General features: G+C 35.3%; 3 protein-coding genes across 3 annotated transcripts; 1 reads left to right on the top strand and 2 right to left on the bottom strand.

The window, feature by feature from the left end:
• The first annotated feature begins 1,892 nt into the window (after positions 1-1,892).
• On the top strand, positions 1,893-9,004 carry LOC306875032 (uncharacterized protein). The gene is made up of 3 exons (XM_079425399.1): positions 1,893-1,961; positions 3,063-3,255; positions 6,943-9,004. The coding sequence occupies exons 2-3, from the start codon at positions 3,201-3,203 to the stop codon at positions 7,896-7,898; spliced, it is 1,011 nt and encodes a 336-aa protein (XP_079281525.1). The 5' UTR covers positions 1,893-1,961; positions 3,063-3,200; the 3' UTR covers positions 7,899-9,004.
• Positions 9,005-11,639: 2,635 nt separating this feature from the next.
• LOC306875068 (SLAM family member 5-like) lies at positions 11,640-14,496 on the bottom strand. Its single transcript, XM_079425456.1, has 5 exons — positions 14,280-14,496; positions 14,122-14,160; positions 13,714-14,019; positions 13,161-13,466; positions 11,640-12,638 (listed from the first exon to the last, which is right to left on the bottom strand). Exons 1-5 carry the CDS (start codon positions 14,389-14,391, stop codon positions 12,454-12,456), a joined length of 948 nt encoding a protein of 315 aa, XP_079281582.1. The 5' UTR covers positions 14,392-14,496; the 3' UTR covers positions 11,640-12,453.
• Positions 14,497-15,287: 791 nt separating this feature from the next.
• Positions 15,288-18,848, bottom strand: LOC306875107 (uncharacterized protein). The gene is made up of 4 exons (XM_079425515.1): positions 18,621-18,848; positions 18,068-18,373; positions 17,759-17,884; positions 15,288-16,681 (listed from the first exon to the last, which is right to left on the bottom strand). Exons 1-3 carry the CDS (start codon positions 18,775-18,777, stop codon positions 17,793-17,795), a joined length of 555 nt encoding a protein of 184 aa, XP_079281641.1. The 5' UTR covers positions 18,778-18,848; the 3' UTR covers positions 15,288-16,681; positions 17,759-17,792.
• Between the last annotated feature and the right edge of the window lie 1,457 nt (positions 18,849-20,305).

The following is a 20,305-nucleotide window of genomic DNA, read 5'->3' as shown; positions in this document are numbered from 1 at the left end:
TATATAATATTAGATTATATAATATAGCCATATAAATATATCCTCCTGAGACCCCCCCCCCCCCCCCCCCCCAAAACAATTTTTTAGTATTTTTTCATCTCATTACATTGTTTAGAGCATTAGAAAAAAAATTAAATTAACATATTTGAAAAATTATATTTTATTAATATTTTTTTCTATGTCCTCTGTAGAGGACACTAGGACTAAGTTTTTCTAAAAATAAAATGGCATGAATAGACATCAAAAAGGCTAAAACAATGGGATTTTTTTTTATCACCAATACATTTTTTAGTTTCAGGATTTTTTTCTTCTAAACTTTGTTTAATGATGATTCTCAACTATGTTATAAAATATATAACAAAATAATTTGATATACCATTTTGTTTTATGCGATATGTCTGTAAAAATTTCCATAAACTGGTTTTCCCTTTAAACACAGTGTATCTATACTGTATCTAATTTGCATATTAATGGGTTGCTGTTGGGACAGCATGTTGAAAAAATAATTGTCATAATGGGAGTAATAATTGGCCAGATTTTCATAATAATATCTAATATTTCATAACAAAATAGATATATAATTTATTTTCCTATTCAATTGTCATGTCTCCCAAAATGCATCATAAACATCATTTTAGTCCTGGTGTCCTCCACAGTGGACATGTATGAAATGATGTCCTGCTTCATAACAGGAAGTCATACTTGAATTTGAAAACCCATAACATTTTCCTGAGATGTTGCTTTATGACAAACAATTAGAAAATTATTCAGATTTAAATGACAATTACAAAATATAATCATATTTCCATTAGGATGTAAAATGTTTCACTAAATTAAATTTAGCCATTTTTAAAGATCTAGGAGAGGGTGTGGTCATGGTGAAACATCCAATCATTTAGTATCTCTATAAAGCCCTGAATGTGCTCTGTACAGGACATCCAGACTTACAACTGTGACATGTGAGGTCTCAGAGAAATACACTGAAATAGAATGTCCACTACAGAGGCAAAAACTCCATAGCTGGGTCTCAGGAGGATATATGTATATATATATATATATATATTCAAAGTAAGTATGTTTTAAGCATACAAAGGCGTTTCAGAGAATTTGGCAGTATCCAACCGGCCTCACAACCGCAGACCACATGTAACCACACCAGCCCAAGACCTCCACATCCAGCATCTTCACCTCCAAGATCATCTGAGACCAGCCACCCGGACAGCTGCTGCAACAGTCGGTTTGCATAACCAAAGAATTTCTGCACAAACTGTCAGAAACGGTCTCAGGGAAGCTAATCTGCATGCTCGTCGTCCTCATCGGGGTCTCGACCTGACTGATCCTCATCCTCCTTTAATGCAGATAGTCGCAGCAAAGCAAGCAATGAATGGAACATAGTATTAACTCAGAAACGAAAGAAAAGCTGGGGACAAATCTCAGGGCAAGTTAAGTGGAACAATGGGGAAAAGGGTAGATTCCTTTATAGTTTAATAAAGTAAATCAAAATATAAAGTGTATAGGAAAGTCAAGGAAAGAGGAGGTAATCTTTAACAGAATATTATTAGGGAACTCTTTAAATAGCACTCTTAAAATAATAGGGAAACATCCAAATGGATTATATCATTACTGTAAAGTTGAAGAAACAATACCTGATGTATTTATTGAATGTAGGAAGTATGAAGAAGAATTAAGGAAAAATGGAATTCAGGAACTAAATTTTAAGGTTTTAATAAAATAGTTAAGTGAAGTAAATAATAAAGCTTTCTATGATTTGATTAGAGAGACGGGATTGATAAATAGAATATAAAACTCTGTTCCACAGTCCGGAGCAGGAGGTGGCAGTAATGCACCTATTTACATTGGTTGCCAGCCGCCGTTATAAACCAAGAAGAAGAACACAAATCTCAGAAACGGACAATGAAAAGGCAAATCACCAGGCAAGGAGGAGGAAAGAGGAATATAAGGTATTGCTTAAGTTTGTTTCCAAGTCAGTTAACCATTTGGAACTAGCAAAAACACTTAAAGAAACTAGGGGCGTTTGAAAGTATTAAAATATTGAGGAATGGTAAATTGATTTTTTTTTTTTGTAAATCCAATCTCCAATCTCTGTAATTAATTTAGATCACAGTGCAAGATCTAGAGGATGTTTAGTGAGGTGAGGAAGAGTGAAAGTCCAAAATGTGAGAATGGATGAAGGAATCTCATATGCCGAGGCTCTGAATAAAGTAAAACAGACACAAGGTTACAAACTACTAGAAAGCTTAATTATATTTAGGTTCACACATATTATGCTGCTGCATGGTAGCTATAGTTTTTATTTGTTTTAATGTATTATTGGTATTTTATCTCAGATTGTGAGAAAATTGTTACAGCAGTTTTATAGTCTTTCAGCATATATCCTGATTCAAGTAATGTGTTTACTACAAACACTTATAATAAAGAGAGATCTCTGCTGATGATCATGTAAGGCTTGTTTCAGGGGTGCCAGTGTTAACAGCTGCTGAAATGTCTCTGTATCGCTTGTCAATAGTTCCTGTTTTCACCTCATTCATTATGATGATGTCTTCAGATCACCTGTAAACTGCTAATTAAAGCTGGTGTTAACAGACTAAAGCAAACTGCATGATCACCACTTTTGATATCTACAATTAATGTTTCACAGTCTATGATAAATAATGTTTCATGTAAAACAACTGCAAACTAAAACCCAGTTAACAGAGATGTATCTATATGCTAGTTGTTGCTTACAAATCTGTAAATTAATTTATCCTTCTGTATTCTTTACTGTTGCATTTTTAAAAAAATATTATTATTATTGTATTTGAATTCTTTTAATTGTGGTATTTTTTTCCATATTTCTTTGTCCATTCAACTATTTAGCAGTTAAAAATAAAAAAATAAATGTATAAAATGTTAAAAATAAATTGATTCACTGACAAAACAGAAAAACAACAAACACGAATTTGTTCAGTAATATAATTCAGTAACCTTTTGATATAAATGAACATAAAACAAATGCATAAAATGAGTGAAAACATCAATCATTTATTTTTTTATTTTGGCAGATCTGCTCCTCCTACCACATAACAATTCACCTTCACTGAAGCTCCTCCCCCAGCAGATCAGCAATAAATGCTGGAATATTTTCCCATTAGTCTACAAGTGAAGAAGAAAGAAAGAGTTTAAGGAAGAACATTGAGAACATGAGTGATCCGGAACCCTGCAGAATGAATCATGAAGATACTGAAGAACAAAGAGGTTGGTGTTTTTTCTTGAATTACATATTAATGATGCTGAAGAACAGCAGTTCATCAGTTTAGTGTTGTTAAATAAACAAACAAACAAAAAACTATATAACTATAACTATAGGAGCTGTGAAATAACACAGATAAGGGTAAAAATAAAATACAAGACACTTTCTTTTTTTGTTTTCAAGAAGCATGTTTTTAAGAAACAGTTCATTACTACTTCATTTCATCTCTTTAACACCCCTATAACACACAATTGGCAAAAGGGTTAATTTCATGCTAAACATCACACATCGTAAACTCCAACACTTATTTTCAAAATACAATAAAACGTTAACACAATACACTGTCTACCAAAACACTGCAAACATGAAAAATCATGAAAAATGGTCAAAACGTCTCCAGGCTGAGAAAAACTCCTCAATGGGGTTGAGAAAAGTAGAGTAAGGGGCAAGGAAAAGGGACATCGTCCTCGGATGGGTTTCAAACACGACTGTGACTGCATTGGGAATGGAGAAATGCCACGTTGCCCCATGTGATCAAGTATATTGGCAAGTGGTTTACCATCTGTCCCCTTTCTACCTCTGGCACCAGTCTTTCGTGCAGGTCTTCTGAAAACAAGAGAAGGTGTTTGCTGTTGTAGCGGCCAATCTCACATTTTTGCAGGAGTGCACTTTTCCACACACAATATGTATACCATAAGATGGTTATGTGATTGACTGCACCCGAGTGTGTTTCCTAGATGGGAATCAGCTGAAATCTATATATTTGCACAACTTCAATCAGCTGTTTCTCATTAGCAAGAGAATAAAACACAGGGGATATATTTGTCTCAATTCACAATATGAACAGCTGTTCATTTTGACTTTAGCCTATAAGTTAGGTTTAGATCATGATGTTATCTGTTCTTGACATACAGAGTGAAAGCATTTGTAAATTTGGCAGTAAAAATCCATTGTTTGGTCTTGGTTGAGCTTGTGTGTAAAAGACGTTCAAGCATTTTAAATTTGTGTTAACTATGTATTTTGTGTCAACGCAACAAGAAATGTGTTAATTGTATAGCCTATACAGACCGATGTTGTGCTAACTGTGTTAAAAGTTTAGGAAAATTGTTAAAAGTATTGAAATAATTGTCATAGCAATCATAAAAAACAAACAATGTATCAAATAAATAAACTTTGCTAGAATTTAGTGTAAATTAACCACATTCTCATTTACAGCGTTGGGCTAGTTCCAAAATGTAATACATTATATATTAGTTATTTCTGTCTTTTGAAAGTAATTAGTTGCATTACAATAATACTGTCTCTGAATTGTTATGTGTTACATTGCTTTTGAGTTACTTCTAACCGCAATTACATTCAGAGATAGTGGTAAAAATGAAATGTTTTAGGCCCTAATGTACAAATAAACACAAAAGCTAGCCTATAGACTATTTAAGTTCTCCTCACTCCACCACAAATCCTTTAAATTTAAAGGTATTGAAAACAAAAGTATGTAAAATATAAGTGGTTAAAAAGCCTAAATTAATTCATTTAAAGTGAAACTGAAAGCAAACAGCATTGTTCAAATGCAGCCTACCTCTTTTATTTGGCACGGATGTAAATGTTTCTATATTTTCAATGTATTTGAATGCTAAATTATTTATGTAAACCAGGCTTTGCACTTAACAAGCATGCAAAAAAAAGAATTCATCCTCTTCACATGAGCAAATATGCTTGGCCTGAGCTCAGGCTGAATGGCATAGATTGTACTACAGACTATTTTAATTAGCCAGTGTATCTAGTGCAGGGGTAACCAACCCTGTTCCTGGAGATCGACTGTCCTGCAAAGTTTAGCTCCAACTCTAATCAAACACACCTACCTTTAATTTTCACGTGATCCTGACGACCTTAATTAGTTGCTTCAGGTGTGTTTGATTAGAGTTGGAGCTAAACTTTGCAGGACAGTCGATCGCCAGGAACGGGGTTGGGCACCCCTGATCTAGTGTATCTTGGTTTACTGTATTTTATTCTGATAATGAACAGGCTGCAACCAGGGGTGTAAATTTCGTCTAACAGTAGGGGGGACAATAAACATAAAATTTTTCAAGAGCAATTTTGTTACGGGGACACAAATAATACAGCTAAAACTGTACTTGTATGGATAAGTATACACAGAGGAAAGTTTTACTACTATTAGTGTAGCAGGGAGACCGTGCCAAATTAGACAACTTCAAGCTTTTGTGGTCGTGCTGCGACAGCGCTCGTGTCCGTTGTAGACATTATTATCTGTCAAGCAGGCAGTGTTATTATTGCTAACATAGCGGACTCATCGGAAAATGATGCAGGGTTGCAAGGTTTTCGCAACAAATCCCGTCAATTGCTACTCAAAACTTGTTTCGAGGGCAAAAAATGCGGGGTAAAATACACATATTTTTCAGTGGGGTTCCTCTGGGAAAACAAACAGCGGCAACAGTGTTAAAGTAGTCCAATTCTAGCGCCATGCTCTACTATTTGAGCTACAGGAAAGCCATTTTTTCATATTTCAGAAGGTCTTGCTTTAAAGCTATCAGGATATTGGGTTTTTTCTTGCTTGTTGAGGCTTATCTAGTGTTCAGTATTATGTTTGTTGCTAGACCTGCTTGTTGCTTTAAGTTAATGGTTGCTACTGTCGTGCTGGTACCCGGTTAAACTTTCAACAGCAAGAAGCTTATGTTTAAGCTGTTGTTTAAGGCTATATGATTGTTCTTGAAATATGCTTACTGCTTATGGCCCATCTGGTTTTGGGAATGCTATTTCTTTAGGTTTCTCTGACTACTGCAACATGCTGTGATTTAAGCAATGCATCATGCTTGCTGCATAAAGCCATCGAGGGTATTGGTAAGGAATTTTGTCCACGATCATGCGGGTTGTCAGATTGAGAACACGTAACACAACGAGTGTAAATGTCAATGGTAGGTGACAAACCTGTAAACTGTTGAGTTGATTTATCGAGTTATTATATGCTGTTGTTATAGAGTTTCTAAATGGATGCTGAACCTTTTAGGTCAGGTAAAGTCTGCGATCTCTGAACCAGTTCATTTGCTTGCTTCTATGGCTGCAGTACGCTGTGTTTGCTGCAAACTAGGCTGTCAATTCTAGTGGGTTCTCTGCATCTGTAATCTTTTTCAGGTACTGCATTAAAGGGGCTTGCTGCTCTTCATATCGTGCTTTTCCACTGCATGGTACAGCACGGTACGGTTCAGTACAGCTAACTTTTGGCGGAGGTTTCCATTGGGTACAGTACCTGGTACTTTTTTTAGTACCACCTCGGCCGAGGTTCCAAGAGAGCCGCATCATTACCAAAACATGAGTGTAAATGCTGCTGATCATTGATTGGCCGGTGAAAATCGTCACTGCCTGCGTCATTGAACTTTCGGCACAAGACACAACAGACCCGCTAGATTTAAATCTGCACAGCCAGCGAAGGATAGAACGCAACGGTTTTGAATGACTGCACCTTTTTTAAACAACCAAAAAATGGCTGTCGTTGTCTGTTGAGGAAGTACAGACGATCCTCTCATTGGAGCAACCTATTGCTCCAGGTTATTGGAGCAATAACCCTAGGGGTTTATTATTGCTGCTGATGATAGTGGTCCTGACAGAACTGTAATGTCGTTATTTTTGTAATGTGTTACTCCCAACACACAATTAAAGCTTTTCCCTTTTTATTTTAGACTTGATGAAAGAGACTGAAGACCTGAGTGAAGCAGAGGAGAAACAACATCATGTCAAATCTTTGAGTCACTCACAGACTGAGAACATTTTTTCCCTGAAAAGAGCCAAAAAGTCTTTCACTTGCCTTCAGTGTGGGAAGAGTTGCAGACATAAAGGACACCTTAATGATCACATGAAAATGCACACTGGAGAGAAACCACACACATGTGATCAATGTGGAAAGAGTTTCAGACATAAAAGAAACCTTAATGAACACCTGATAATTCACACTGGAGAAAAGCCACACACATGTCATCAGTGCGGGAAGAGTTTCCCATACAAACAGAGCCTTAAACTTCACATGAGATTTCATACTGGAGAGAAGCCATACACATGTGATCAATGTGGGAAGTGTTTCACACAGAAAGGACACCTTGATTATCACATGAGAATCCACACTGGAGAAAAGCCACACGCATGTAATCAGTGTGGGAAGCGTTTTGCACATGTTAGGTCTTTTGAAGCACACGTGTATTCTCATTCTGGAGAAAGGCCGTATAAGTGTGATCAGTGTGGTAAAAACTTTTCTTGGGCAAAATGCCTGAAGGACCACCTGAAAGTTCATTCAAAGGAGAAGCCTCATCTGTGTTCTTTGTGTGGAAAGAGTTTTAGTACGCTGGGTCTTTTTAAACAACACCAGAGAATACACAGCGGTGTGAAGAATCATTTGTGCTTTTATTGTGGGAAGACCTTCATTACAGCTGCTGGACTGAAACAGCACCAGAGAACTCACACTGGAGAAAAACCTTACAAGTGTTCACACTGTGAGAAGAGATTCAGTCAGTCAGGAACCCTGAAATCACATGAGAGGATCCACACTGCAGAGAAGCCGTATCACTGTCATTCATGTGGGAAAAGTTTCACTCATTTCAAATCTCTGCTCAGTCATAAGAAAAACAAATGTCTGAAATCATGAAATAATTAAATCATGTTAATCTAAAGATCCAGCTTTTTCAAGTGCAATGCTGCATCTTCACCAAATGTGATAATTTTGCTTTGTGAATTTAATCATTGTGCTTTTATTATGATTTTTTTTTTTTTTTTGGTATTATATTACAACAATTCAGTATTATGAAGAAAAATGGATTAAAAAATAGAAATAGTACTTGTACATGTTCATTTGCTTGCATGTCTAGTTCAGGAAGCTAAAAAGAGTCTAACACTTTTAGTGGGACATCTGGTATTTATTTTTAATTTTGTCTTAATTTTTGTGCTTAAAACATCTTTACTCCACCACTTATGACATAATACCTAAATGCAGATGTCATAAAGTATCATGTAGCTTTTCAACTGCAGCTTATTTGCTTCTCTTCTTCTTTTGAGATGCTTTGGATATCTGTAATTCAAGAGAGCTAAATCTACCTTTGTTAAATATATTACTTTTTTTACATCTATAATATATCATACATAATATATTACAATATTATGTTTTGTATTTTTTAGAATAATTTTTCATTGACTAAATGTTTTCCTCACTTGATCGAATTTTTATTTTGTGCTGATTATTTCTTTTTTTTTATCTACTTGGTTTTGGGGCTTTCGATGTTTAAAATTTCTTGACATTTCCACACATCTACATCGACTCTTCTACCTTTATCGCAGTCCTATATCACGTGTTCCAAAATTTGATGTGCAGCATTAATTCTGGTGTCATGAAGTCCGAACAGTTACTGTAAAACTCCACACTGCTTTTACAAACTATACTGCCTTCATCTCAAAACCTCTACGAGCTTTGCACAACCAGAAAAATAGTAGCTTGAATAAAGATAAGCAGCTTGACTCAGTGTGCATTTGTTTACAGTTATTCGTATGTATTTTATATACGTTTTATGGTTGTGAACAATGTTTGGTGCATTTTTGATCACTCTTGCATGGGTAATGTGTCTGATGTATGTGCATTTTATTTTTTTCATGAGGATGTAGTGCCCCATCCACCCAGAGTATCAGATTACTTCATTATTCACGGTTTTCTTAATGTTTTATTACAACCTGAATTCTGGAAGTGTTCGGACGTTTGATATAAATTTGAATAAAATGAAAACTAAAATAATTTCCAATCACATGTGCCAATATTTTATTCACAATATAATTTTTTACAATTTTATGCACAAAATGAGCTCATTTCAAATTTGATGCCTGCTACAGGTCTCAAAATAGTTGGGACGGGGGCATGTTTACCATGGTGTAGCATCTCCTCTTCTTTTCAAAACAGTTTGAAGACATCTGGCCATCGAGGTTATGAGCTTCTGGATTTTTGGTGTTGGAATTTGCTCCCATTCTTGCCTGATATAGGTTTCCAGCTGCTGAAGAGTTTGTGGTCATCTTTGCCATTTTTTTGTTTAATGAAGTGCCAAATGTTCTCTATAGGTGAAGGATCTGGACTGCAGGCAGGCCAACTCAACACTCGGACTCTTCTACTACGAAGCCATGCTGTTGTAACAGCTGCAGTACATGGTTTTGCATTGTCCTGCTGAAATACACGTCATCTGGAGGGGAGCATATGTTGCTCTAAAACCTTTTATATACCTTTCATCATTCATAGTGCCTTCCAAAACATGCAAGCTGCCCATGTCGTATACACTTATGCACCCCCATACTTCAGAGATGCTGGCTTTTGAACTTAACGCTGAAAACATGCTGGAAGGTCTCCCTCCTCTTTAGCCCGGAGGACACGGCATCCGTGATTTCCAACAAGAATGTCAAATTTGGACTCGTCTGACCATAGAACACTTTTCCACTTTGAAACAGTCCATTTTAAATGAGCCTTGGCCCACAGGACACGACTGCGCTTCTGGACCATGTTCACATATGGCTTCCATGTTATGCACTGTAGATGATGAGATTTGCAAAGCCTTTGCAATTTGATGTTTAGGAACGTTGTTTTCAAAGTATTCCACAATATTTTACGCACTATTTCATAGATTGGAGAGCCTCTGCCCATCTTTACTTCTGAGAGACTTTGCCTCTCGAAGACATCCCTTTTATAGCTAATCATGTTACAGACCTGATGTCCATTAACTTAATTAGTTGCTAGATGTTCCCCAGCTGAAACTTTTCAAAATTGCTTGCTTTTTCAGACCTTTCAGCCCAACTTTTTTGAGACCTGTAGCAAGCATCAAACTTGAAATGAGTTCATTTAGTGGATAAAAGTGTAAAATTTCTGTTTAAACATTTATGTTCTCTATGTTCTATTGTGAATAAAATATTGGCTCATGTGATTTGAAAGTCTTTTATTTTTCATTTTATTCAAATAAAAAAAAAATTCCAACATTTCTGAAATTCGGGTTGTATTATTATTATTATTATTATTATTATTATTACCTTTAGCTTCAGCCAAACTGTTATGAACACTGTTATTGTTATTTTGAGTAACATGTTTGAGAATTAAGTTTTTCCAACATAGTGTTTTTTGCACTAACAGAATGTCTGTAGACATTGAGGGGGACACGTCACCAATATTGGATATTTGATATTCCTGATGCTGCTCTACACTGCACCAATCTGTATGCTATTAGGATGACAATATTTTTTTTTTTTAAAGGTACACAGTGGTCTAACAGCACTGGTCAATTTCAAAATAACTGAGACGACCAATCAAATAAGAGAAGGCAGGTTTTACTGTTCACATAAATTCAAATGCATTAAGGGTGAAAGAGTGCAAATTGCTACATTTAACTTCTGACAGCTGCTTTAAGATTGAAATGAAGAAAACTATTATGAGTAGAATGCTGGTATTATTCCAAACTCAACCAGAATGAATATATTGCTAATAAACAATAATTTAAAATAACCAAAATATGTATAAATGAACATAATAAATATGTAAAAATGTTAAACATTATTATGATACATATTGGGTCATTAATGGGATAGTTCGCCTCAAAAAGGAAAAGACTCGTCATTTTCTCACCTCCAAGTTGTTCAAACCTGTAGAAATTTCTTTCTTCTGCTGAATATGAAAAGTTATTTTGAAGAATGTGGGAATTTTTCTGTCAGTTTCTGGTCCCCAATGTATTTTTTCCCCCATACTATGAAAGACACTATTGACTAGTCACTTTTTCTAGATCCCATAATAATTTAATATATATTTACAGTAGTAACAACAAATTATATTTTATTATATATGTTTAATATCATGTTTTAAAAATTATGGTTTCATTCTAAACATGGTGATTATCATATTTACCATCTGAATTTAATCATGTCAACAAATGGAGAAGTCAGCCATCTATTAATCATCATGTTAATAACTGTGCCTTTATCCTAGGGCTGTGCGTTTATGGATAAAAAAAAATAATTAAAAAAACCTATCACGATTTCTTTGATCAATTTTGCGATTTTGACGCTCCCCCCACTGCAATTCACCAATAAATGCTGGAATATTCCCACCAGCCTACAAGTGTAGAAAATAGAGTTCATGAAAGAACATTGAAAACATGAATGATCCAGAATCCTGCAGAATGAAACAGGAAGATACTGAAGAACAAAGCGTGTTTAATCTTGATTCTAGATTTATGATGCTGAATAACATTGAGGTCATAAAACTTAAAACAGTTTCAATTAGATTTAGTGGTTGTATTAGAAAAGTCTTAAAAGCTGTGAAATAATATTATATAAATAATATACCAAACACTTTTTTATGAACTGGGTACAAACTGGGTCTGAAACTGATTTTTTATTTATTTTTTCCCAAGCAAAGGATCAGTGAAAGGAACAAACATTTATATTCATTGTGAACATCAGGTCAAGCTAAATTATGAGCTCTTTATCTTACACTGATTTTATAACTGGTTCAAAATTTTTGCAACCAAGTTGCAAAACCAAGTTGTTTCTTAAAAGTTGTGATGGTCTCAGCTGATTGTGGAGGTTGGAAGCTTCTGTCAATGAGGAACAGAGAAATTCTAGAAAGCAACTTTGTACGTAATTTCGATGAAACCACTAGGTGATGCACATTCACTGATCACAGAGAAAGGGAGGGCACATATAGACCTGGAAGGGTGCTGATCCAGTGTCCTGAAGGCCAAAGTTCAAGTAAAAAGGTGGTTGGTGAAGGGATACAGTAATAATCACCATAATAGGAAACTGGTCATGTTTATAAGCTGAGGTTGGGGACGCAATGTAAACAGGATTTTAGAACAAGGATGTCTCTCAAACATAGCAAATACATAAAAATAAAAAAGCAGATGCAAACAGATTTTTACAGATGTTTCTCAGTCTGGATGCTCTGACTGCTCAAATTTTAAATAATAGTTATTTAAATATTATTTAATATTATTTAAACAAAATAATAATGACAGACTGATAACATCAAAACTGGTGACGAAAATGGCAGAAGCATTTGTACTGTATTGAAACAAAGCCGAAGCTGGCTGTGACTACTGCACTGAACATCACAATATATACCAGTTTTGTCTTGGCGATGGATGGAGTCATCCTGAACTGTTCAAATAATAATCAGACATTTAATAAACCTAAACACTTTTAATAAACTTGACTGAATTTTGTTTGTTTGCTTGTTTAATTTTTGCATGCCAAATATTGCCTTCATTTTCTGGTTGTTTACACTTTTTGTGGCAAATCAAACCTGCAACTATGATCACCAGCAGCACTGGAGTAACAGCTCTTAATCTCATGAGATGTGAACGGTCATCCAGTGCTGTAATACACAGAGAAAACAGTCATTAGTGTAATCTGAATACAATACACTTTAAACTCTAAACAACAATATTATTGTGATGGAATATTTCATTGACCATATTACACTTGACCTAAGCAGGTATTCAACTAAAGTACTTGAATATTTAGATGTTTAAATTGGGTCTTTGATTTACAGCTCACAACATGCCTGATATTCTGCAGTATTTACAATCATTAAACAAATTATTTGATGAACACAGTTTTTTAAACAAACTTTGTTAAAGTATTTTCTTTTGAAACAGGATGGGTGGGACTAAAGGTGTGTCATCTTTTAAACCATCAAATGGATTTAATTTAAAACATCTTAACTGGCTAAACAAACATCTGTACATGATAATATCTGTTTACAATGAACTGTCAATATGTAAGATAATATTACAGATGAGAGAACACATATAGATGGCCTATGGACTAAATTTTATAAAACACAATTTTGATAATTTAATTTAACCCAATTAGAGGAAAAGAGATAATGTGATACCTGCACATGTCTGACAGAGTTGCCTGATGTCCAGATGTTTTGTCTGGTTGCTGATGGGATTGTTGAGCACACAGCTGTAGGTGTTTTTATCCTGATATTCCACCTCCAGAGGAAGAGAGAGACTGATGCTGAGATCAGACACACTGATGCTGGACAATAAACTGTTTCCTTTGAACCAGGAGAGAGTCACATCACTCACATTCATCACTGAACACAGCAGCACACATCTGGACACCGATAAACATTCAGATGATGATGAAGAACAGTTTGAAGAGTCTCTGGTGATGACAGGAATGGGTAGAGGAGCTGGAAAACAAATGAATAAACAAATTACTACAGAAAGAACAGATTTATGGATGTCATCTGATGTATATATTTCTAAACAAAACAATCTTACAACATCAGTCAACTCTCACAACATCAAAAATCACAGAGGTATGAAAACAACAGGAGGTTAAATTATGACAGAATGCTCATGTTTTAATTAATTCACCATTTAAGACAAATTAATGTATAAACAGCATTAACATTTTTGAAGCAGAAAATTGCATACCGTATACTTTAACACTAAACCGCTTGAATGTTTCTATGTTTCCATTTCTGATGATGGTAAATTCATAACGTCCAGGGTCTTTTGTGCTGATGTTCCTGATGGTGAGAGATCCGGTCTGACTATCAAGCTGAAATCTATCATCATCACATTCAGTCATTTTTGTTTCTTTGTGTTGGGTTCTGCATACAAGATCTCCATCACCAGATTTCCACTTTATCAGATCATCATTTTGTATTTCAGTAGCATTGGGGAAAAATGTCACAGATTCTCCCTCCATCACTAAACCAATCTTTTCAACTCTTGCAGCTGTAAAACACAATGTAATGTGGAAATTATTTTCTTCCTGTTAGCATTATAAGGTCAGAATATTAAATGGGTTTCTTATATAACATTATAAATTCTACTTACAAGAAAGGATTTGTCGTCGAGGTTGTGTGGCCGTGTACACTGTAAAAAGTAATAAGTTAGCGGAGGGTGGTTGCCTATGTGCGACAGACCCCACTTTAAGAACCCATGGATTAGAGTGGAAGATATAGAGTAGAGTTTTATAAAAATGCATCACTCACCATCTATACACAGATTAAGACAGAACAAAGCAAGAAAAAAATTCATATTCCTCAGGAGTTTGAATAGATGAAGAGTTAACGTCCTCCCATCGGCTGTTCTGCTGTTTCTCATTCTAAAGATTATACCAGTAAATTAACAGGAAAGCTGTCCTACATTTTAATATAAGTGTAATAACTTGGGTCATGTTCTACAACAAGACAATCCCAAATGAAAACTAAAGCAGAGAAATGCACCTGCGTAACACGTGAGTTGTGACGTTGACAGAGTGCTTCTAAATCAAACAACATACACCTCCCATGGGTCAGTTGGATGTGCATGTACAATTTTTTTTTTTTTTTAAATGCATGTTCACATAATGTTTTCATAACTTATTATGATCAATAGAAAAAACGTTCTTGGATTGTTGAAATGTCAGCTGGAAACCCTTAAGGGAAAGGAAACAGGCATAACCAGTTTCAATAAGCCAACAAATATCTGTAGTAGAATAAGATGTGACTGCTGAATGACATCTATAATGAGTAAATCTAGTCAATGAATCCTGCAACTTCAATCAAGACACTGTAGAATGCTGTTGATCTCTATATAAACCTCCATCATGAAGTCACAATGTAAACTAAAGATATTTGATATCTTAACAGAAAAAAAACTTATTACAAAACACCCAAATCTATTAATGTCTAAAGTGACAATGAGAGTTAAAGTACTTGAAAAAAACATTAAACAAAATCTTCAGTTTAAAGACAAACCCGCACAACTGCTATGCTGCAGCATTTATAACCATTAGCATCCAACAAAAACTACTGAGCAACTTATATAAGTATAATCACTAATATCACAGCTGTTGATTGATGTCCGTAAGTTCACAATGACATCTTACTAGAACATGACAAACTTTACTAGAACATGACAAACTTTACTAGAACATGACAAACTTTACTAGAACATGACAAACTTTACCTCTTTGGGCTGAAGACGTCTGTAAAAGACTCTTTATAGATACATTTTGTCATGGCAAAATTAATTTTATTGGGGCAACACCGATTTAATAAAATAAACACAGGGTCAGTGCTGTCAGTTTAATACATGAATGCAGAAAAAGATAAAGGTGTTGTTTACATTGTATTACTACATTACCTGTGAGAGTAGTACAGTATTAGCATGTCATGATCAGTTATAGAAAACAGTATTAGTGCACTTGTTTTTATTGCTCTGCACAACATTTTCTGATTAAGTTGCACAAACATGTCCTGTCTGACAAGCTGAACAACTAACTAGACAAGGAACAGCTCGTCGGTTATAGGGTTCAATTCAAATGGATGCCGAACATTCAGGATCTAAAAAGGAAGTCTATATAATAACTGAAGACGGTTAATCGTTAAAATTCAATCACAGTGCTGTAAATGTCACCCGACTAACCATTCTGGATCTGCAGGAAATAAAAAAATCCTTGCAATGTTGACTGGCTGATGCCACCACATGAACATAGATGGTCCAGAACATTTGATCAGAATGTGTAGAAAAATTCAAACTGTTCATATGAATCTTACACTGACTTTCATCTCCTCAGACGTGCTGGTACAATAATACAAAATACAAAGTATAAATGCATTACTTTTTGTGTTAAGAACTGATCCAAAAATCAATAAAATATACAAAAATAATATAGAAAATGTATACGAAATTGCATACAAAAATGTCAATAATGCCAATAATAATAATTTAAACAATAGAGTTAGTACATTTTAAAATGCATTTAAAAGTACATAAGGCTTTTGTTTAGACTTAAGTGTCTACCGTGGATGTTTTAACAGAGTATAAGAGAAAGATTCCAGCTGAGCTAACATGAACATGTCTTGTCTAACAGGTAAACTAACCGCAGAACAAGTAACAGCAAGTTGGAAGGCACAGATGGCTAAGACTGAAAGTCTAATGTAAAACTAGGTATAATCCATTAAAACATATCTATTCGACTTCACAGATGAGTCGTTAGTGGTCAGATTTACCCACATGAGTGGAGATTATTTAGAAATATTTGACTGCTGAAAGCCAACTGACCAATCATAATCAAGTATTCCAGAAAAATGAATAATACAAGTATAGGATGTTAATGTATTCGCTAACAGTCTATGACATGAAATATCAGTGTAAGCCAGAGAACATGCTGATACTGAAATAGTGATCAAATACTGATGACACTGAAACACTAGGTTTCAGTCCCTTATGTCCATAACTGTCAACAGTTTGTCACTATCTGAAAATGTATACTCTGTGCTTTGAGATAATTGACCCTGAAGTTAATATTTGAAAATTACTTTATTAGTCGCAAAAAATGGCAATACCACTGATCATGTCATTTTGCATTAACACTTGAGTATATGATGTGATCTTCTTCATGGGGTTTCTGAAAGAAAATAAAACATGAATATCAGGAATTAAAACATGTAAAACAATGTGTGTATGTTTATATGTATATAAGTAGTGTTTGTGTGTATACATATATATACTAGCAGTCTGGTAATGTTCTTGACTATAAACACTATAAATCAGCTCAAAGACAACGGTTGAATACAAAGACAATTACAAGCACAGAACATGATAGCAAAAGCATGATGTTTGATTTGATCGTTTTAGATAACTTTCTTAAATACTGGCAAGTTGTACACGCACAATTTCTACCACAAAAGGGAGACTTCAAACAGAGCATGGCCTTTGGCTTTTGAAGGGTATTTGGGGGCTTTTTGGGGATTTTAAGAATACATTTTTGTCTGTTCATTGTTCATTGTAATCACTGGTAGAGATGCAAAACATCAACTGGCACTGCCTTCCTGCCACTGAACCGTCAGGGTTGACAATAAAAGCTTTGATTCCTCACTGTTTGTGTGTCTGTTACAGATGCCTGTGGCTTTTCAGAGGCATAAATCATGGCATTCAGTAAAGGTACAACCTCCACTCTTCCTAAATACTACTAGAGCTATGAAATTATAACAAGAAAAAAGAAGAAAATAGTTTTTCAAGTTATCTGATGTTGCACTGTGCCTTCATGTACAATTGAAGCCTAAACAGAAACAGAGCAAGCATAAGCAGACATTAAGCTAAAAAGAGTGGTTTACATTGATTTAAAGGCCAAATAAAGCACAGACAAATAAGTACAAACACTGACATCTCACAGGATTGCACATTCTCTGCTTCGTTACATGTGCAAGCGCATATTTGTCTCTCGGCCTCTGTGGTTTCAGCAGACAGATTCATTGCACACTGCAGTACAGTTTCTTACCGTACTGTGAACACTGCGTGCACAAAACGTTGTTTCGGCATACAGTACCTCTTCCTCACAAGTCTGGACTGTTTTAATAATAATGTCACATTGTTCAAAAAGGTCTGAAATGGTGTTTAAAATACAGATATTGTGGCATATCTCCTGAACACTGGACTTTATCCCAGAATGCTCATATTATTTGATGAAAAGGGTAATACTTGCCTTGTGATCTTGGTTGTTTGCATTTCCTTTGCAGTTAGTAGATCACCGCCACAACTACAGCCAAGACCAGTATCACTATACTAACTGATGACACCACTGACGGTGACTGTGACTGCTGCATGAGTTCTGTAATGAACAACAGAAAAACAATAGTTATAAATGAGTCCTGAAGTGTCTGATTTCAATCAAGACATTGTTGCCATAGCTCTCAGCTCACTTAACCTGGCTTTGAACGGACAAGGTTGGAAAGCTTGAAGAATATACTTTTTAAAACAAACTCATTAATCACTAATATCACCACTGATGTACCTGAACACATGTGAAAGAGTTGACTGATGTCCAGATGTTTGGTCTGGTTGCTGATGGGATTGTTGATCACACAGCTGTAGGTGTTTTTATCCTGATATTCCACCTCCAGAGGAAGAGAGAGACTGATGCTGAGATCAGACACACTGATTCTGGACAATAAACTGTTTCCTTTGAACCAGGAGATAGTCACATCACTCATATTCATCACTGAACACAGCAGCACACATCTGGACACCGATAAACATTCAGATGATGATGAAGAACAGTTTGAAGAGTCTCTGGTGATGACAGGAATGGGTAGAGGAGCTGGAAAGCATATGAATAAACAAATTACTACAGACAGAACAGATTTATGAATGTCATCTGATGTATAGATTTCTAAACAAAACAATCTTACAACATCAGTCAACTCTCACAACATCAAAAATCACAGAGGTATGAAAACAACAGGACGTTAAATTATGACAGAATGCTCATGTTTTAATTAATTCACCATTTAAGACAAATTAATTTCTAAACAGCATTAACATTTTTGAAGCAGAAAATTGCATACCATAGACTTTAACACTAAAACGCTTGAATGTTTCTATGTTTCCATTTCTGATGATGGTAAATTCATAACGTCCAGGGTCTTTTGTGCTGATGTTCCTGATGGTGAGAGATCCGGTCTGACTATCAAGCTGAAATCTATCATCATCACATTCAATCATTTTATTTTCATTGTGTTGAGCTACACATAGAAGATCTCCATCACCAGACGTCCACTTTATCAGATCATCATCTCTATATATTTCAGTAGGATTGGTGAAAAATGTCACAGATTCTCCCTCCATCACTAAACCAATCTTTTCTTCAACTATGAAAGCTGTAAAACACAGAATCCAATTTAAACTTCATACTCACTGCAATTTGAAAATACTTCTCACCCTGTTAGCATTATTACGTCAGAATTTCAGGGGGTTTTCATTATATAGAATTATAAATTGTACTCACAGGATCTGGAAAAGAAGGATCTGGAAAAGAATTGTCGTTGAGTTTGAGTGCCGCTCCAGATAATGTGTGACCTGCTCTCCTTGTCCTTAAACCCCTCATAACTGTCTGAGGTAGAGATGATCCTTTCATAGACCTCAGGGGTGTGAATATTTTGAGATCCAAACATCCATACAACACAATCGCCTCGCTGTGTTTCCGTAATATCATTGTGAAGAATGATGAAATCTCTCTCAGGCACTCGTGTCATCATTTCATCCCTCGCAAAATCATTCACATCTGGTGACAACAAGTTGAATTAAACCAATAGCTATGGTCAGGGATTGAAAAATGTTAATGCATCTGAAAATGAATCTTAGCCACTGTCATGCAAAGTTGCAGCCTATTGTGTGTGTGTGTTTGTGTGTGTGTGTGTGTGTGTGTGTGATAATCTATTCATTATTCAAAAAGACAAATCTCAGCTATTCTTTTGGTCACCAAGAGTTTTTCATACATTCATCTGTGTATATACAGGCTAAGCATATAGGGTAGAGTGGGGGAAAACACATGGGGTAAAATGCCCCCCCCCCCCCCCCCCCCCCCCCCGCTGTTTTTCCCTAAATGACCACAAGATAAAGTCAAGATATTTTTTTTATTGTAATGGACAAGAGTGATGTAGACGTTTTCACCATGAAGCTTACATGTACCAGTCAAAAAACAGATTTCACAGTAAATGATCTAATTTTCAGCAGTAAGAAAAAAAGTGTTTTGTAGAAACAAAAAAGCTTGTTGTTTTGTAGAACATCACAGTTATATATTATATGAGAACATAAGGCCTGTAGATAGGGAGTACTAATGAGCCTATTTAATAAAAGTATAATTATATTTTCAGAATGACACTTTTTTTTCTCAACCATATTCAGTGGGGTAAAACGCCCCCTTAATTAGCGTAAATTTTGTTACAAATCTAATAACATGAAAACGCTGGGCATTTTTCATACTTGGTTTATAATTTATGTCATTGTAACTAAAACTTTGATAACTATGATAACTTTTCTGAACACATTTAACTTTTGTTTCACTGAAAATAAATACACAATCCTTAACGGGGGCATTTTCCCCCACTCTACGCTATAGTTTTGTCAAATGAAACGGTTAAATGCTCATTAAGTGACTCTAAGGGCATCTCTGGAGATAAGTAAGGTTCATGTGTTCAGTGTCCTCATATAGTGAGAGGACAAGACACTGAAAACAGCGGGCGTTACATGT

The sequence above is a fragment of the Barbus barbus genome (genome assembly GCF_936440315.1).
Source record: "Barbus barbus genome assembly, chromosome: 9".
In the NCBI taxonomy this organism is placed as follows: Eukaryota; Metazoa; Chordata; class Actinopteri; order Cypriniformes; family Cyprinidae; genus Barbus; species Barbus barbus.
This window is presented reverse-complemented; position numbering and strand designations above follow the sequence as displayed.